The sequence below is a fragment of the Hylobates moloch genome, unplaced genomic scaffold, assembly GCF_009828535.3.
Source record: "Hylobates moloch isolate HMO894 unplaced genomic scaffold, HMol_V3 SCAFFOLD_7, whole genome shotgun sequence".
In the NCBI taxonomy this organism is placed as follows: domain Eukaryota; kingdom Metazoa; phylum Chordata; class Mammalia; order Primates; family Hylobatidae; genus Hylobates; species Hylobates moloch.
The window spans coordinates 87884528-87904884 of NW_026652282.1; the positions used below are offsets into that span (position 1 = coordinate 87884528).

The 20357-nt window shown below is 37.2% G+C and overlaps 1 protein-coding gene across 1 annotated transcript in view; it reads left to right on the forward strand.

Moving 5' to 3' along the window:
• NRK (Nik related kinase) overlaps window positions 1-20357 on the forward strand; it is a 139978-nt gene that overhangs the window by 8166 nt on the left and 111455 nt on the right. Inside the window, exon 2 of the mRNA XM_032756236.2 lies at window positions 752-817. Within this exon, the coding sequence (XP_032612127.1) occupies window positions 752-817 (66 nt within the window). The remainder of the gene's footprint in view (window positions 1-751; window positions 818-20357) is intronic.

Here is a 20357-nt window from a genome sequence, read left to right on the forward strand (position 1 = left end):
AGCCTGGGCAACAAGAGGGAAACTCCGTCTCAAAAAAAAAAAAAAAAAGAATATTAAAAGAGTACTTCTATTGCAAATAAATGAACTTATTTCTATTTTATCTTTCTAATTACATCATTAATATGCCTCAGCCTTACATAATTGTGTGCATTTTACAGTTTTATGATAAATAATTACATGACTACTTAATGTCCATACTGCTTATTCTTTTTTATAAATGAATATAGTCAGTTCAAGGAGATTGTGACATGTCTATTCTTTTGGTAAATGACATTTAGGTTCTTCCCATGTAAATTTTAACAGAACAAGGCAGATTGGAAATACCACTTAAGATAGTTGAATGCAGCCATTAAAAAGGATGAGTTCATGTCCTTTGTAGGGACATGGATGAAGCTGGAAACCATCATTCTCAGCAAACTATTGCAAGGACAAAAAGCCAAATGCCGCATGTTTTCACTCATAGGTGGGAATTGAACAATGAGAACACTTGGACACGGGAAGGGGAACATCACACACCGGGCCCTGTTGTGGGGTTGGGGGAGCGGGGAGGGATAACATTAGGAGATATACCTCATGTAAATGACGAGTTAATGGGTGCAGCACACCAACATGGCACATGTATACATATGTAACAAACCTGCACGTTGTGCACATGTACCCTAGAACTTAAAGTATATATTTAAAAAAAGATAGTTGAATGCTCGCCTAATTTCCTAAGAAGATTAACAATTTTTGTTTTACTTTTTTGCAGGATCCAACTGGAATATTCTCACTAGATAAAACCATTGGCCTTGGTACTTATGGCAGAATCTATTTGGTAAGTTGACTTACATTATTTATTCATTCTTCATTTTCTAATGACAACAAAGATTGTGAGTTAGACACTGCAAGTCACATAATGCCAAAATATGGCATTTCACTTTGAGAGATAAATCAAATTAGATAGCCCAGTGACACCTGTAAGAATTACTGTTTATTATCACAAAAGTAATGGATTGGCTAATCTATAGTGTACCAACCAACCAAACATAACATCTAAAAATAAGCAGAAAATAAAGTCACCAATGGAAAATTGAAGTAATTCAAATAAGATATACCCAAATAAGATATCACTTGTCTTATAGTATACATCCATACCATTCTAATTACTCACATTCAACTGAAAACTGAATGTTATTAAAAGGAATGTTTTCATAACATTCTATTTCATACTGTGTACTTGAGTGTGCACATGTGTGATAAAATTTGCTAAAGAATCTAACAAGAAAAAATCTGAATTTATTTAGTGATTACTTATTAAACACTAAGTATGTGCAGATGCTGTGATAGTCTCTGGGAATAAAATGATGAACAAAGCAGATAAGGTCCCTTCTCTTTTGGGGCTTATGGTTGAGAAATATATGTAAGTATGTATATGTTATATGTGTGGGGGTTGTTGGGGGAGCCATGCATTACATAAGTAAACACACAAATAACTGTATACTTCTGTATCTGTGGGTTCCACATCCATGGATTCAACCAACATTGTATCAAAAATTTAAAAAATGCATAATGTACAGACTTTTGTTCCTGTCATTATTCCCTAACCAATAAAGTGTAACAACTATTTATATAGCATTTACATTGAATTAAATGTTATAAGTAATCTAGTCATCACTTAAATTATAGTGGAGGATATGTATAAGTTATATGCAAAAAAATTACTATGCCATTATGTATCAGGGACTTGAGCATGCCCTGATTTTGGTGTTCACGGGAGGCCCTGAAACCAGTCCCCCACAGATACTGAGGGATGATTGTAATTGCAACTGTAATATAAGATCTGTAAGGAAATTCTTAGTGATATAAAAGCATAAAGCAAGGGGGCTTAATTTAGATTGAAAGGTCAGTGTTGATCTCCCACTCCCTGGAAAGGGAAGATGACCATTAAACTGATATCAGGAGGATAAATATGAGGTAACCAAGAAAAGGTGTGGTTGTGGAGGATGATGTTAATATATTCTAGGTGGAGGTATGGACAGTGTTTGGGGATGGGGTGCTTTTGTAGCCGTATCACACTGATCAGGTACCTTTCTACTCTCTAATATGGGGAATTAACATTTTCTCAATCTTGTATAATGTTCTATATAATTGCAGTGCTCTTTTTCCCCAGGCCTGTTGCTCAAAAACCGGATTACTGTCCTTAGGCTGATCCTTACAGCAGACTAATCACAGGTCCTCTACATATAGGTTGTGTAGAGGTGTCCTGGTATAAGCCCAGAGGAAGGGGCTTCTTTCTAGTTCAGAAAAGGGTGCCTTTTTTCTTGCCAAGTCTTGCAACTTTGGGACTACGTCTACCCAGAGGGGCTTCTTTTCTTATTCATCTGCCCAGGTAGGAATGGAGGATGCTTTTTAAACTTTGCACAACAGCTCCTATAGGGCCTGCTGCTGTGGCTCACTCCTGTAATCCCAATACTTTGAGAGATGAAGGCAGGAGGATTGCTTGAAGCCAGAGTTGAGATGATCCTAGGCAACAAAACAAGACCCTATCTCTACAAAAAAATTAAAAAGAAAAAGTTAGCCAGGTGCAGTGGGTGTGCGCCTGTAGTCTTAGCTACTCAGGAGTCTAAGGCAGAAGGATCACTTGAGCCCAGGTGCTTGAGACTGCAGTGGATTATGTTTACACCACTGCCCTCCAGTCTGGGTGACAGAGCAAGACCTTAGCGCTTAAAAAATAAAAATAATAAAATAATAAACTAAATAAAGCACCCATAGCATAGAAACTGAGTAGTAGAAATAGCATGTGGACAGGTCTTAAAAACAGAAAGAACCTTGGTGAATATAGGGAACAGAGGGCATGCTAGTATTCATGACCAAATCTTTTCAAACCATTTTGATCATATCTATTAACAGAACCAATAAGCTATAGAGGGTGATATGATATAGACTGAAATATATTGCTTATGCTACCTCAATTGCATCCTGTACTGAATGATTATTTAATATTTGTGTGATCTAGGTCAGTTTTGCCACCTTATACATAGATACCTACATCTTATACATAGACAGAATATTTATGGTACATTTACAGTCTCCGTGGCTCTATGCACATTTTAGTTCCTTAGGGTGTGTGTGTAAGTGTGTGTGTATACTTGTTCTGATTCAAATGTATAGAGGCACCAGATGTGAGAAATAAAAGCTCAGAGTCATATAAAGTAAGAAGCAAGGTTAAAATTAGACAACACAGAAAGATAGCTACTCATTATCATTCATGTGATAATGAACTGTGATGGCACCAAAAGAAGAAAAGTAAGAGGGTAAAAAGGTAAGTTATGCATGTGAATATCCTTTTTTAAAACTCAGAGTTTATTGGGATATAATATATATTTGGTAAAATTAACTCTTTTAAGTGTACAACTTTATGAGTTTGGACAAATGCATACAGTCATATAACTGCCACCACAATCAAGATTTTCAATGTACATCTTAAACTAATCACTGTCTAGATTCAAGGAGTATTCTACCTCTTCACTGTGTGGTTTCCCAACTGGTGTACTAGGGTTATGGCTGTCAGGCATTTTGCTTTTACATATGCTACAAACCCACAAAACTACTGTACTTTCCCTATACTTACTCTTTTCCCTGTTTTCACTACTACTGTTTTTAAAATTTAGCTAATCAATTATCTTTTACAGCAATTAAAAGTCAGAAAGAGTCTTTTATGTTTATCTTCATTTTAACCATTTCTGGAATCTTCATTTCTTTGGGTAGATCCAACTTTCTCTCTGGGATGTAGAACTTAAGCCTGAAAAACTTCCTCTAATATTTCTTATAGTCCAAGGTTTCTGGATAATGAATTATCTGCTTTTGTGTGAAAAGTCTTAATTTCTCCTTCATTTTTGAAAGATATTCACACTGTGTATAAAATTGTGGATTGAGAGTTATTATTTTTTTCTTTCTCTCAGCAGTTTAAACATGCCAATTTGTCTTCAGACTTGCATAGTTTCTGAAGTCTGCTGTAATTCTTACCTTTGCTCCTTTATATTTTGTCTCTGGCTTCCTTTAAGATTTTTCTCTTTGTCTTTGTTTTTCAGCCGTTTAAATATGAAATGTCTGGAGGTGTGTGTGTGTGTGTGTGTGTGTGTGTTGAAAGGATATTTATCTGAGATAATGGTTAGAGATCTTTGGGGTTCTCTTAGCTTCCTGGACATGTGGTTTGACATATTCCATTATTTGGGAGAAATTTTTGGCCTTTATCTTTTCAAATATTTTTTCTACTCTATTTGCTTTCTTCTTCTTTTGGAAATCCAATTTCATATGTGTTAGGCCTTTTGATATTATCCCTCAGTTCTTAAATGCTCTGTTTTGGAGTGTGTTTGTGTGTGTTTCATTCTTTTTTTTCTCTTTGCGTTTCAGTTTTGATCAATTTGTTTTTCTATCTTCACTTTCACTGATTCCTTTCTCAGCTGTTTCAAGTCTACTTATGAGACTGTCAAGGACATTCTTCAACTATATTACTGTTTTTCATTTCTAGCTTTTCTACCTGACTCTTTAATAGTTAACATGTGTACTGAAATCCCCTATTTGTCTATTCATGTTTTTCATATTTTTCACTAAAGCATTTCATGCATTAATCATAGTTATGTTAAATTCTCTGTCTGATGGATTCAACATCTAAGTCATCTCTGAGGCTGGTTATGTTGATTGCTTTGTCTCTTGAGAATGTTTTTTATTTTGCTTTATTTCACAATTTTTGTTTAAATGACATAGTATGTAGAACAGTAGAAATTAAAGTAAATAGTATTTATTTCTTGACATGGGCACACTTTTTCAGCTAGGTTGTTTATATGGGCATTCACTCAATCTAATAAGAAGATAAACTACATTTGAATTATGTTGTTGATATATTTACTCTCAGTTCACTACCAGTTTCAGATTCCTCTAATACCTTGTGCATATGTGGGGGTTGGTCTTCTGGAGAGTTTTTCTTAATATCCCTGTTCTTTTCTCAACTTTCCATCTTCCCTGTGTATCTGTGCTTCAAAGAGGTTCTCGCTGCATGCTGTTGCCCTCCCCTAATGGTATACTGCTATTGCTTCTTCTTAAGTGCTCATTGGCCTAGTGCTGTGGGCAGGTAGAAATGCTGTTTTTCTGCTTCGACCTCAGTCTTGTAAGATCCTGGGCCTCTGTGTCACAGGAGTGAGACTTTCTTAGTTATCCTTTCCCTCTTCTAGTGGTAGGATACTTCTAAGTGTTTGGGCCCACAACTAATTCTTGCCCTTCCCCCAGAACTGGAGGACTTTTTTTTTTTTTTACCTTTCCCCAGCTGTAGTAGGTCTTCATCTTTACCCTGGGGAGAATACACTTTGCTGCCTTTCCCCTAGGGCTTAAGACTTTTATTCGTGAAAGGGAAAGGAACTGGACCTGGTTTCCTACCTTTCCCACTGCAGTGGCTTCTCATCTCCATCAGATCTGTACCATAAACCTGCATGTTTGTATAAATTTATCCTGTGTCCATGGCTTCCAAGGGTTCTATACTCTCATGCTAACCCACATTTGCTCTTTAGTAATTCACTAAAAATTTGCATGCTTGTAACCAAAATATCTCATGCACCTCATAAATATATACACCTATTATGTGCCCACAAAAATTAAAAAACAAAGAAAAATTTAGTTGAATTCTTTATACCTGCTTCTGTTGTGACCTTGTCTTCCCTCTACAGCCACAGGTGAGCTAGTGCTCATGTCCCATCTTTTTTTGCAGGTGCTTGTCTTTCTCCAGACCTCAGGCTAGTTGGTTTCCTTGAGACTTCTCTCTAGATTGAAGAAAAGTTATGATTACCTAGATTATTCAGCTTATTCTTGTTGTTAGGGTGGATGTGGCACACTTTCCAACTTTCACTTCTTCATCAAAAGCAAAAAGTCCATGTTAATTCCTTTTAACTGACTCTTCATGAAGAATCTACCATATGCTAGATCCTCCTGTACACATTTATAAATCCTAAGAACTTTCTGTGTACCTACTCAGATCCAGAGATAGAGAACAATTTCTAACATCAGATCTTCCAAGTACAAACTTCTTTGTTACAGAAGATAGATGCTTACAGAAACTTTATTTACACCAGAATGATTTCCGTCTGTCACTCATTGACTTTACCTCTTTTTTTCTACCTCTAATTACTATAAAAATATTTGGGATGGTGGTGCTATCCACTGACAATACCCTCATGGAAAACAATCTGGGAGTATGTAAATAAACACTTTAAAAATGTTTATCCTCTTTACACCAATAATTCTTTTGGAAATATATGATAAGCATCCCAGACATAGAAAAACATGTAGATATACATTGCAGAAGAAAAGTAGCATATTGTGGCGAAAAAAGGGCATGCTTTTCAGTGCTTACTTAGCCATTAACTAGCTATAACCTTGAGCAAGTCACTTAACCTAAGTTTAAGTTTCCTTATTTATAAAATGGGACTAATAATACCTACCTTGGGAGGTGCTATAAAATATCAAAACAATATACATATATATACACATTTATAATATTTGGAATATGGTAAATACCTGTTAAACGGCAGTTATTGCCATCAATATTGTTGCTATTATTTTTTAAAAGTTCAATTACAACAGTTTAAAAAGATGGAAATAAATTACTTTTTAACCAGTTAATATATCATTGTCCTATAAAGCAATATTTATGAAGTTATCTAGCAGCATAGAACTATGCTTAAGATCTTAAGTAAAATATTCCTTATTATATTTGCGCCCCGATTACAGCTATGTTAAAATATGCAGATAAAAAATGGTGAATTAACGATTAAAATAGTGAGATATTGGATTTTTTCTTTTCTAATGTCTGTAATATAATATTTAAGTACAGAACATATATATCTGTGTGTATATTTTACATATTTTATATATATGTGTGTATTAGACAGTACCAAATGTTGCATAAATAACCTGTACTGCAAAATAGAAGCATGATACCATTCAAAATTAATGTCAGAGTGACTCATAGAGTCCTTTGCTTTTTCAGTGCTGCCAACCACATCCCCTGCTGGAGTTTGTTTTGGTTAAAGTCTCTCCAATGTCTTCCAGCTTGTTTCCAAGGCCTCGTTCCCTGGCAGGTTTCCAGCTGTCTGCTGAAGTCTGTGCACATTGAAATGAAGGCTGAGTTTCACACTACTATTGTAATCCTCTTCCTTTCCTTCTTTTTCCTCTAATTAGATGCCTATCCTCTCACCCTCTCCCACCCCCTGCCAGTTCAAACCTCACTTGAAATTGTGGGTTCTATTTTTCTCTCTTTTTAGGAGAGAAAGTACTGGTCTTCCCTTTTTTTGCCCCAGTAGAGTTAGAGAACATAGTTTTCTCCTCACCTTTAACTGCTAGTCTCATAGTTTATGGGTCGTCATTTTAATTGGAGGAATGTTTAGTATTTGACCATGTGAGGCCATATTGGAAAAAAGAAAATAGGTTGGAACTCATTTTTAATGGTACTATTAAAAAAAAGTAATTTCCCCAAGAGCAATAGACACAGAAAGACCATAGTATTAAGAAAGAGACCAAGACCTCTAGGGTGGCAAAGTTGGAGGTGGCAACCTGACTCTCCCAGTAACTGACAGTAAACGTGTCTCTTGACTTTCTGGGCCCATTTCTTCAACAATAAAACAAATGTATTAGACTCAATAATCTCCAGGCTTTCTTCTGGCTCTGAGATATTGCACCTAGCACAGTGCCTGGCACTCAGTAAAATGTAACCTATTCTTATTCTTACTGTCATCAGCACAATTATAGTAATCCTGTTGTTGCTTCTCCACCTTACACAGTAGAAGTTGATTATTGGCTATTAGCTGGAGTAGTTTCACTTTTTACCAAATAAAATTATTTTTAACGTGTTTTTCTATTCTTTCTTCTGTTTCACCACCTGATAGTGAGACCTGATTTTTAGCTCAGTAACTAATAAGACACTCAATGTGAATGTAAAACTGGGTAGCTGCTATATTGGGAAGGTAGGAATGCTTCATTATATGTTATATGTTATCTAACACCATTTTGTTAAGCGTAATACTAGTGAGGTGAGACAATGAATTGGATATCCAGAATGAATGAGTTTGCCTTGGCCCTTCATGAGGTCTTGACTACACTCCTAATATCAATCACCTACTCCTACGTTACCATTTGCAGGTGGTGAGGACAGAAAAAGGAATGGGAAAGGATTCAAGGCAACCATTTCAAGCAAAGGAAAAATTCACCTGAAATAGAGTAAACTTCTACAGTTGGGCATAGAGCCTAATTGCCATGTATCCTGATGCCTAGTTGAAACTCAGTTAAATGCTGGTGGAAGAAAGGGACCACCCCAAGTTTCTTATTGTTCTAACACCTAAAAACAGACCATGGCCATACGTAAGCATCCATCCTTGAAAGAGATCACAGGAGTCATCTGTCTCTTGGTGGTCAGTAGATTAAGTGAGGTATATGAAGGTCACAGTCAGGAGCAAATTCCTGAGTTGTTTGCACTCTGAAAGTATACCATTAAATATGGAAATTTCGTTTCAAAACAATGCATCACCCTTAAATTTGGTTTTATAAATCACCGCCTGACACATTGCTTTTACTTGCAAACCTCACCAGACAGGTGAGATTTATGTTTATTAGTTATATTTTCTGGATTTGAAGTTGGTGCAGGGAATGGGAATGGAAAGGAAGGAAAGGAATATTGTCCTCAAAGTTGATGACATACAACTTATGATATTTTAAATTACATTTCAGAAACACAGTGCTGACATTTGGGTTGCCTAGCCACTAGGCCTATTGGATGGGGGTTTGAGTATTTTTCCTTTCAGGCTGAAATTATACTGTTTATTTGCCTACCAAATGTCTACCACTGTGAATGCTTTATTTTTAGGTAGGAAAGTTTCCTCACATCCTTGCCATTTTGCAAATATAGCTTAATTAAGTCAGCCAACAAATAATAATGCTTGAGCACCCTTAAAGCACATAGCACTATGCATTTCATTATACATTGCAAGTTTCTGAAGCAGGAGCTGAAGCTGAAGCTGAATTGAGGCCACAGGCATACTAGGCTATTGTGTCTTCATAGTACAGTGCCACAAGTCCAGAGCTATGTCTTGGTTCCACCTTCATCCTGTGACATTGTGATAATGTGCCTCAAAGGTAGGGATTGGTCTTTCTTAAGGAACTCTCAAGCTGCTCTAGCATAGAAAACATTAAATTTACTTATTAAATAACATTGTTTTGAATGAGTAAATCATTCTGTAATAAAAATTTAAAAAATACATTTATTGAATGCACACTATGTCCCAAGTACCATGTTACATACTAGGTGCTAGTTAGAATGATCAGAATACATTTTTTAGGAGCGGTCATTTTTATTAAGTTAGTTTTAGTAGAGATAAGGAAGGAAGTATTTTCTGTATGACCGTGGCCACTTTATTTGAAGAGGGAGTGATGGGTAATGGAAAGGAATGAGAGAGATTGGAAAAAATGAAAAAAGGAAATTGGGACATAGTTTTTTTTGTTTTTGTTCCTGGATGTAGAAAGTCTCATGAAGCTTCTAAAGAATGAAACTCCAAGAACAAGTTTCTCCTCAATAAGAAAACAGGTTGAATATTTGCAATGGGGGTGAAAAAAACAGCATAGGCTAAATAAATTGAGACTCAGGGGACCAAATTAGTGGAAATTGCTGAGGCTTACAGGCCTTGGAGAAAAATGGAATATTTCTATCTTGGCCGTGACAACTCTCCAACTGTGGAATAGAATCCAGGCCTCTGAGTTGCAGGCTTGACTTTTTCTTAATATGTTATACCAAAATTTTCTTTTGTTTCCCAATAAATCTTGAGGGAGGATGAAGCAGTTGGTAGCTGACAGGTATGAAAGGGGAAAGTAAATGTCATGGGATTTTTGCTCCCAAGAGGTCATAATTATTTTTCACAACTACTCTAATCTGCTTAATATGTTCACAGTTATATATAGGGAAGTAATTCAAATTATGTATTTGGTGTATTGGGGTAACACAAAATATATTATGTCATTTCTGCAGATGCTTAATCCAGTTGATTGTTATAAAGTTGTTCCAGGAGCAGGAAAAATAAATTTAAATATTTGGAGACAAATACACATTTCTAAACAAAAGCCAAAACTAATAAATTCCTTATAGCATGGTGGCTTTACCAGATAAAAACATCCCAATTGTGAAAATCTTTATGAAATGTAAGTATAAATCTCCATGGGGAAACAGTGCAGTTACTTAAAAATAGGCATACAAAATTGCCTAAGTGCTGCTAAGCTTATATATTTAATACTATTTTTAATATATTAGTCCTAGGAAAATTTATCTGTACAATATTTTATAAACCACTTTATAGAGTGATGAGGGTGGGCTGGGCAGTGTTAGAAGTAATAATGTACTCTTTAATGTATCAAAAAGCAAATTTTGTTTTATTTTGCTTTTGCATATATACGTATGTATGTATGTGTGTGTGTGTATATATATCTATCTATATATATATAGAGAGAGTTATATAATTATGGTCAGATTTTCAGAGTAAATTCTGTTAAGGTGGTTGAAGTATTAAGAGTTCTTGCTTTAGTTTATCGTCTAGTAGTTGACCACTAAAAACTGGTTAACTAGGTCCTCATCACATTTCATGAAACACTCTTTGGAAAATAGCACTTCAACAGTTGTTACTCTTGAAATAAGAATAGTCCTAACTTGATTTTAGGACTTCCAAAATTCTACCATACTTGTGCATCTGTGTCTAAGGTAGTTGTGTGGGTGGTGCCAAAATCGCACTTGGAGATTAATGTGCTGCTGTAGCTCTCTGAGGGTGTCAAAAGAAAAATGGAAGCTCTTCACAATTTTATGGTGCTGAGGCTACTCTGAAGGCAGGCTCCTAAAAAGAAACTTATCAGTAAGACTAAATTAAAATATCAAAGAATATAAAAAGACATAAACAGATCTTTATAGTGCAGTTTTATTTTTTCCTGCTCACCTACACCCAGGTTGTAATAAATTCCTCCTCTACCAGAGCATAAAGAGAGGGAAAATGAAGTGTGAATTTTGTGTCATTTCAATTGGAGAAATTATGATATGATGGTAGTTTATGTGTAATTTGTGTTAGAAAACTAAGAAAGCTCCTTTTGGGTTTGTCCTTCTTAGGCAGAGTCCCTTTATGACTAGGGAAAGAAGGTTAGATCGTTCAGGGTCCCCTGAGGGAAAGAAGATTGATTATATTCTAAGCACTGCCAGTAACATTTTGTATAAATCATTAACTCTGAAGAGAAAACAAAACAAAACAAAAATACCACCATGATCTAAAAGGAGAAGTCTAAGAGTCTTCAGAGAAAGACAGCTTTTCTTGACTCTGAGAAAAAAAAATAAAATAAATAAAATTATTGAGTGTTTGAACTGGGTGAGAAAAAGATGAAGATTTAAATATTAGTCACTTTAGAGATAGTGACCTCAATGTTCTAAAAATGGATAACATTTACTGAGTGCTTACAGCTCATAAGAGCATTATGAGGTAGCTACCATTGTTTTCATCATCCTACCATCTCACAAACGAGGAAACAGGATTCAAGAACCTGAGTTACTGAATAGGTTCACAAAGCTAAGATATTGCCTTGCAAAATCAGGATTTAAACCAAAATTTGCTTGGCCCCAGGTCTGTATCTTAATCATAATATAGTATATTCAGCTCAACAGATATAAACCAAAGTCAAAAAACATTCAATTAGATTAGCCAATTGAAAAAACAATCTGCCCAAGTGCAAAAATTTACAAGAAACTGATGAGCTGAGGTCGGTAATGAAGATCATTAGTGATGTGTCCCTCCAACATATTTGTTTCCTTCATGATGGGCACTAAGACAGTCTAGTCTTAGGGTCTTTTTCTGGAATGTAATAGATTTCAGAAATGGATGTGGACAAGCAGATAGTCTTTACAGGATACTCAAAGCTCAGGACTAAATTTCTACTCAGACTCCTGGAAGCCATGAGAAGGTAGAGAAGTACTTACTGTCAACCTCTTCACTCTCTTCTTGTGGGCAGGGGCCTATCTCTGAGGCAAGGGTGTTTTTCCTGTTTTATTGCTTCTACTGGGAGCCCTGGAAAAGAGGGAAACAACAAAAGATCATTGAAAGTTAGTGCTTCCCTTGTAGATGATTGGTTTCTGATTGGTAGAAATTTTAAAAATCAACACATTAAAAAACAATTTGTGTATTTTCTAATGAATGTATTTCTGAAAACATTAGTGAATATTAAAATATGTTAAACTTAGGGGGACCCTCATTTGTTCCCTGCCTGAGAACAGAGATCCCAGAGTCTGGGCTGAATAAATTACATGTAGGTCTAAGTGGCTATAGCTTGGAAGGTTAGAGGGTGGCAGAGGCAGAGAGTTAAGCAGGTGTATGGAAACAGTAGGGGTTTGCAGGTGAGGAGGTAAATACAAGGTGTGCTATTTAAGTAAAATTGTTCTTATATTGTTCTCATCAGATGAGCATGCAGGTTTGAACAGAAATTACAGCTTTAAGACTTTCCTGGTGGTTAACCTCTACAAGAATTTTGCAAGCAGCTGAATTCCTCCCACCTTTCCACAAAACAAAGTGTTGCAATGACAGTAGAAAACCAGTTACAAAGCTTGGGGTGGATGCCTAAGAATTCGTTAGTCTTTAGTTCATGAATTTCTTTAAGGGCAGGAACCTGGACTGTTTCATTTCAAATCTACTCTTAGAATACCTAGTAAAGTGCATTGTATGTATTAGGCAGCAGGGCATAAGGGATAAATGGCAAGCAGAAATTTCAATGCAGACTGTTTTGTGTATTTTCTGTTGCCCACACTCATATACTCCTTTTATTAGTGGTATTATCATTCTACAAGTAGATGTTATGAGAAACATTGGCTGTGTCCAAAAAATCTATCTTAATCACCTTTGTAATCTCTTTGGGACTAGCACAATACCTTATACATATGGGTACTTGACACAATTTCTTCTGGAACTAAAAAGGTATGTGCAAAAGTGATCCCCCCTCCTGAATGACTATTTTTACAGGGCTCTCTGCAGATGTGCCTTGATGGAAAGGACTGAGTAATGACACCCTGTTAAGCCAATGCTGGAGACAGGTTGGCCTTTCAAAATTATACCACCTAAGTAACTTTCTATTCTGACTATAAAAAGGTGGCACTGTGTAGAGATAAATATTTCCAAAGGATGGAAATATTAGCCTTACTTTTTTATTACTTTCTGCTGAATGAGTCATTTAGGAAGCTTGAAAGAGTATATTTTTTCTCTGGGTACTGTAGTTTGCTGTAGTGTTATTGGCATGGCCAAGTATAAGGATGGCTTCAAGAGAGTCTCATACCATCAGGAAGATGTCTAGAACATGTGTAAATATTTCCTGACTTGGAGGATTGGCAGCTGTTAGAAAGAAAAACACATATAAATAAGAGCCTACAAATGCCCTTGCTTCTTGTGGCCTTCTACCTATAATTCCCAGTTGCTGTAATGGTTTTTTTTAACTACCTTACATTTTAGTAGATTTCAAAAAAAAATTAAATGGCTTGAAATGTTAAACTCTAAAAGCTTTAGTAATGTTTATTTTGCAGGTCCTGCACTCTGTGTGTGTGTGTGTGTGTGTGTGTGTGTGTGTGTGTGTCTGTGTGTGTGGGTGCTTTTTCAGTCCCATGTCCTAGGAAACCACTGCCAGTCTGAACAGTTGGTCACCATATGTATATGCTTGATTTATGCCCTTTCATACTTAACAACATATTATACTCTATAAGAGTTAGTGGTATATTCCCCTCTACTGCACTAAGAGCAAGGAGGAACATACATGAGTAGGAAGGTGCCCACTAATTTAAAAGAAGTGTGAAGTAGAGAGATGATACTGGTAGGGAGCAGAGTCTGTGTATATCCCAGCCAGTGCAATGTGAAAATTGGTTTGACTGATTTCTTCACCACCACCACTACTGCCCCCACCCCAAAATATACAGACAGAATTAGTTGGTTATTTGATGAAAATTACCAAAATGTTTGTTGGAATCTGGAACACATAGCCTTACTAAAATGGAAAATGAATCTTTTACATTACATCCAAATGCTTTTCGGGACTTCTCAGGCAGATCTGAATGTCTGGATTCAAGGGAGGGAGATTAGTGAAGTATAACTCACTGTCAACCTACCTCTCTGAGGCCCTTCAGATGGGATACCTAGGAATGAGGCCAGAATGTTCCAGATAAACCTTCCCCCATTTCCTCTCCTTTTATGAATCTGGCAGTGGTATGAGTGATAGGTGAGTTGCATCAGGAGAGGGTTTACAGAAATCCATATGGCTGGTTAATGTATACAAGATAATTTGTTTAAAGAAATAAATAGCAAAGTAGCTATTTTCATAATTCCATTGAGGCTGAGCTGTAAAGCCTTCCTCACTCCACAAAACAGGAGAATTTATAATTTTTAAATAGGCAAAGTATCTGCCTCTCAGCAGCTGGTGTATATAGTAATGTGCTCCCAGCTCCATTGTAAGTGCTCATATCTTTTGAGTTCTGTTGGTGTTGTGAATCATCTTGCCATTTACTTGCATTTTATATATCATTATGCACTTGGTAGAAAATTACAATTGGTGAATTGTATTGTGAATTGAGTTACAGTAACAGAGATTTAGTGCCTGAGGATGTGTCTCTAGGTTTATATGGAAGCAAAAGCCATTTGAGTTTCTAATGATGCCACTTGCCCTCTATTTGCATTGAAACATGCAGAATGAGATGTGGACCTGAGCAATTTTACTTAGCCTCAATCAAATTTTTTCGTTCTAAAAAAAGCTATGAGGGCAGGGACTAGATAATATTCATTGTTTCTTTTATATTCCCTGCAGTAGCACTGTGCTGAATCAAACTTTGTTGGTTAATTCTATATTTTGTGGTTTTCCTTATTCAAATCTTATATTCCAGGGCCCTGAGGACCAGATAGAGGGGTGAAGGAATAGAGCCTGGTAAGTGGGGAAAGAGAGAAATAGGATACAAGAGACCTTAGAACTAGGGTTGCCAGATTTGGCAAATAAAAATACAGGATGCCAAGTTAAATCTGATTTTGATGAAGAACAAATACATTTTTAATGTAAGTATGTCCCAACAGCATATAGTTATACTAAAAAAAGTTTACTTGAAATTCAAATGTAAATGGGCGTGTTCTGTACTTTATTTGCCAACCTTACTCAGAACCAACTTTACCCCCATCACAGATTTGCCACCTGACAACGTCATGTTAAGAAACAAGAAAGAAACTGACTCTCCCACCTGCTGTGGTGTGGCAGAGAATCCCAGATCAGCCTATCTAAGAAGCTGCCAAAGGGTGGAGAGGCGGTGGTCTTCTGGTCCCAGAACAGCTGCTACTCCTCCCTGCTTCTTCTGGCAAATGTTTTGTAGTGCTTTCAGAGCTTCATAGGAATGCTGCTTTGCTGGCAGCTGTAGGGATCATTGACTCCAGGTGAGTAATTCTCTCCTCATTGAGTGGCTGGGTCAAGAAAAAAAGAAGAGTTTTCTCCTTGACATGCCAAGGAGAGCATTTGCCTGCTCAGTCCCCTAGGCTGTAGAAGAGAATCAAGGTCACTCTGGGTTTATTTTTTCCTACTCCATAAGGGAAAGGGCTCAGGGCTGGTGACTTGAACTGATTAGTCACTCTCCGGTTTTATTATACCTAATATAGGCCCAAGCCCCTAGTGTTATTGCAATCAATATCAATCAATGATGTTAATTTTTTTGGTGAAAGACCTTATGTTCTTCTGTTTCACAGGCCAGGCTATGATTTCTCACAGAAAGACCGTTTGTGTCATTTAGAGCCCCATTGCACGCGGTCCATCTCTGTGATTTTTAAGTTAAATTACTCATTTTATCTGTAGTACTGGGAAATTTACCTTAATGAAGGATATGTAGGACATGAATGGTCAGTGTGTGGAGTGGAATTGAGGCAGACTGCCGGCAGAACTGCTTAAAATCAACTGTCACATCACACTGCTCTTAATTCCGTCAATATAGCCCAGAGAATATACTGGGTTTTTTTCCATTTTGTAAACAATGTTCCTTGAGGATAAATAACAATCTGCAAAGGAATAACACTTCTGTAGATCCTAAAAAGATTACAAAAGAGGCAGCAATACACTGTAGATCTCCAGATGATGTAACATTGTTAGTTATGTCCTCTCTGAATTTGCTAAGAGTCTTAGTGGCGAGAGAGATAGAGCCAGAAACAGTGTCACCATCTCTCAGCCCTCGGGAACTTCATTTGCTGTACCTTCTACCATCATCAACTCTCTTTCTAGTTCTTCAGGAAAATTAGTTTCTCATTAAAAAGTGGGGGAGACTATTTGCTGTAATGTATAGATACAAAATAAATAAGTCTTAGATTCTAGCCATTTACAATTCAAGATACCTTTAATTAAGAGCTTATTGTATACCAGATACTATTCTATATGCTTTATAGGCATTAAGTCATTTGATCCTCATAGGAATCCCATGAGGTAGTTTTTATAAATGTTATTCTCATTTTGTATATGTAACTGAGGCATAGTGAAGTTAAATAACTTGTCTAAAGTCATGCAGTAAATGTCTGAGCCAGGTCTGTAATGAGATATCCCTGGCCTGTAAAGCCCTCACTTTTAACTGTGCCATATGAAACTACAGGAGAATTGTTAAGTTTAAAAAAAGCAGTACATTTGTATATGATATACTCAAATCAGTGAGGAACTGGAAGGTAGTTCCACCAAGCCCCCAAGGAACATTTATAATGAGGATCCAGTGTCTACAACTCTCCCAGTTCCAGTACCATTATTGTTTTCCTCCAGTCTGTGTCAAAGAGACTTTCTAATGAAAACAGAGAGAATTAATGAATTATATTTTCGGTCATTTGACAAAGCCAAATTACATGGCACATTATATGGGGAATATTAGAAACTACTTGAAAAAATAATTAGCAATTCATGAAGTGCCTGTTCTGAATAGTAAATATTTAAGAAAGATTCAATTAAATTTTCTTGTAGCTAGCTTTTTATTACAGAATCAGTTTTATGTAAAATATTTCAACAGCAGCGTGCCCAGTGCACAATATAGGTTTTGGAACCAACCAGAACAGGAATAAATTAGACATGCTATTGATATTGTGCTACACAATTTCAAAAGGGAAAGTTCTTCTCTCAAAAAAGCTAGACAGTTGAAGCATTTAAAAGACTAATCGCTTTGACAAGAGCCCTGACCAGGAAGGTATCAGTTTAGGTTCATGGAATACATTCTAGGTCATTAGCTAAAAATTCATGTAGAGACTTATTTTCACAAGTGTAGAGTATGCAGCTTCCATCTTTCTATAATTATGTCATACTAGTCCCCTGACATGCCACAATGGGAGCATGTGCTTTGGCATCACATAGATCTGACTTTAACTCATGGCTCCATGAGGTGAGCGACCAGGGAGTGAGTTGCCTAACTTCTCTAAGCCACAGTTTCACAAAAATAATGGGGACAATAAAACACATTATGCAATGTATCTCTTATCATCCCATGAAAAAACAGGCAAAACTTTTTTATCAATATGGAGACCAGTATTAAAATGTTATTGGCATTGCAAGTTGACAAATTGGCAGATGAATATCTTTAATACAAAGTTTATCTTAATATTCACTACTCTGAAGCTGAGGCAGATGAGAAAGAATCAAACTTTACCACAGGACAGAGCTGATAGGACTCCATTCAAGTCATAGGTCAATCCGTTATTTATAGATAACAAAACTCAAGCCCTGAGAGGGTAAGTGACTTCCTTTAGGTCAAATAACTAAAGATGTAGAGCGTCCCTTTGCTATAGAAATACCATGTCCTTCTCCTTCCCTAACTCACTCCCACTAACTCAAGGTTTTCCAGATATTACCTAATACTCTAATTTCCAGGTAGTCATCCTCTAAGTATCTTACTTCTTTCTAGGAATCTGAAGGTGAAATATCTCATTACTTTTCCCTCTTACATAAGATTGTGAATAATTAAAATGGTGGTAATTGTGATTGATAGTAATAGCTATTCTTATTATAACAGTGAAACTATAATATTTTTCAAATCAGAGATGATTCAGATGTACCTACAGAATCTTATGAGTGACAGCTATGAGTAAATGATATTATTCAATTTAAGTTAAGGAGGCTTATTGATGTTCATCAAAATACAGGGAGAAAAATATCCCGTAAATCAGCCTTAAGTTACTGCAGCCTCTAAAATGAACCCTCTATGTTCAGTTCACATCAGCCCCATTTCACATCTCTTTTTCTTATTTCATTTTAATTTTACATCTCACCTCCTCATTCTTTCTTTAGATTCTGACAATTTCAGTGTGGTTAACAACTGTGACTGATAGGAATCTTTTCAATACTTTTGGACAGAATCTGGAGATATGTTAATGATTTATTAGTTGATTTTCCAGAATCTGTTTCCACCATTCTTATCTTCATATGATTTTAATTATTATGTAAAATTTTGTTAATTTGTCCCTGGTATATTAGATGGTGATGAACATTTGAAAGCACTGAATCGAATGAAAGCTTAGCCTGCCTGCCTTACCTTAAAATATCTCTCTGTATTGTGCCTTATGCGGCCCCGTGTATTAGTCTGTTTTCATGCTGCTGATAAAGACACACCCGAGATTGGGAAGAAAAGGTGGTTTAACTGGACTTACAGTTCTGCATGGCTGGGGAGGCATCAAAATCATGGTGGGAGGTGAAAGGCACTTCTTGCATGGTGGTGGCAAGAGAAAACGAGGAAGAAGCAAGAGCAGAAACCTGGATAAACCCATCAGCTCTCATGAGACTTATTCACTATCATGAGAATAGCATGGGAAAGACTGGCCCCCATGATTCAATTACCTTCCCCTGGGTCCTTTCCACAACATATGGGAATTCTGGGAGATACAATTCAAGTTGATATTTGGGTGGAGAGACAGCCAAACCATATCATACCGCCCCTGGCCCCTCCAAATCTCATGTCCTCACATTATAAAACCAATCATGCCTTCGCAACAGTCCCGCATTAACCCAAAAGTCCACAGTCCCGCATTAACCCAAAAGTCCACAGTCCTGCATTAACCCAAAGTCCACAGTCCCGTATTAACCCAAAAGTCCACAGTCTAAAGTCTCATCTGAGACAAGGCAAGTCCCTTCCACCTATGAGCCTGTAAAATCAAAAGCAAGTTAATTACTTTCTAGATACAAGGAGGGTACCAGAATTGTGTAAATACACTTGTTGCAAATGGGAGAAATTGGCCAAAACACAGGGGTTACAGGACCCATGCAAGTTCAAAATCCAGCGGGCCAGTCAATTTTAAAGCTCCAGAATGATCTCCTTTGACTACAGATCTCATATTCAGGTCACATGATGCAAAATGTGGGTTCCCATGGTCTTGAGCAGCTCTGCCCCTGTGACTTTGCAGGGTACATATTTATTCCCTCCTGGCTGCTTTCACAGGCTGGCATTGAGTGTCTGCAACTTTTCCAGATGCACGGTTCAAGCAGTCAGTGGATTTACAATTCTGGGGTCTGGAGGATGGTGGCCCTCTTCTCATAGCTCCACTAGGTGATGCCCCAGTAGGGGCTCTGTGTGGGGGCTCCAACCCCACATTTCCCTTCTGCACTGCCCTAGCAGAGGTTCTCCATGAGGGCCCCATCCGTGCAGCAAACTTTTGCCTGGTGATCCAGGCGTTTCCATACATCTTCTGAAATCTAGGTGGAGGTTCCCAAACCTCAATTCTTGACTTCAGTGCACCTGCAGGCTCAACACCATGTGGAAGATGCAAAGGCTTGGGGCTTGCACCCTCTGAAGCTCACCCCACAGCCTGAGCTCTACATTGGCCCCTTTAAGCCATAGCTGGAGCAGCTGGGACACAGGACACCAAGTCTCTAGGCTGCACACAGCACGGGGACCTTGGGCCCAGCCCACAAAACCACTTTTTCCTCCTGGGCCTCCAGGCCTGTGATGGGAGGGGCCCCATTGTCTTGGTGATTAGCATTTGGCTCCTTGTTACTTATGCAAATCTGCATCCGGCTTGAATTTCTCCTCAAAAAATGGGTTTTTCTTCTCTACTGCATCATCAGACTGCAAAATTTCCAAACTTTTATGCTCTGTTTCCCTTTTAAAATGGAATGTTTTTAACAGCACCCAAGTCACCTTTTGAATGCTTTGCTGCTTAGAAGTTTCTTTGGTCAGATACCCTAAATCATCTCTCTCAAGTTCAAAGTTCCACAAATCTCTAGGGCAGGGGCAAAATGCCACCAGTTTCTTTGCTAAAATGTAACAAGAGTCACCTTTACTCCAGTTCCCAACAAGTTCC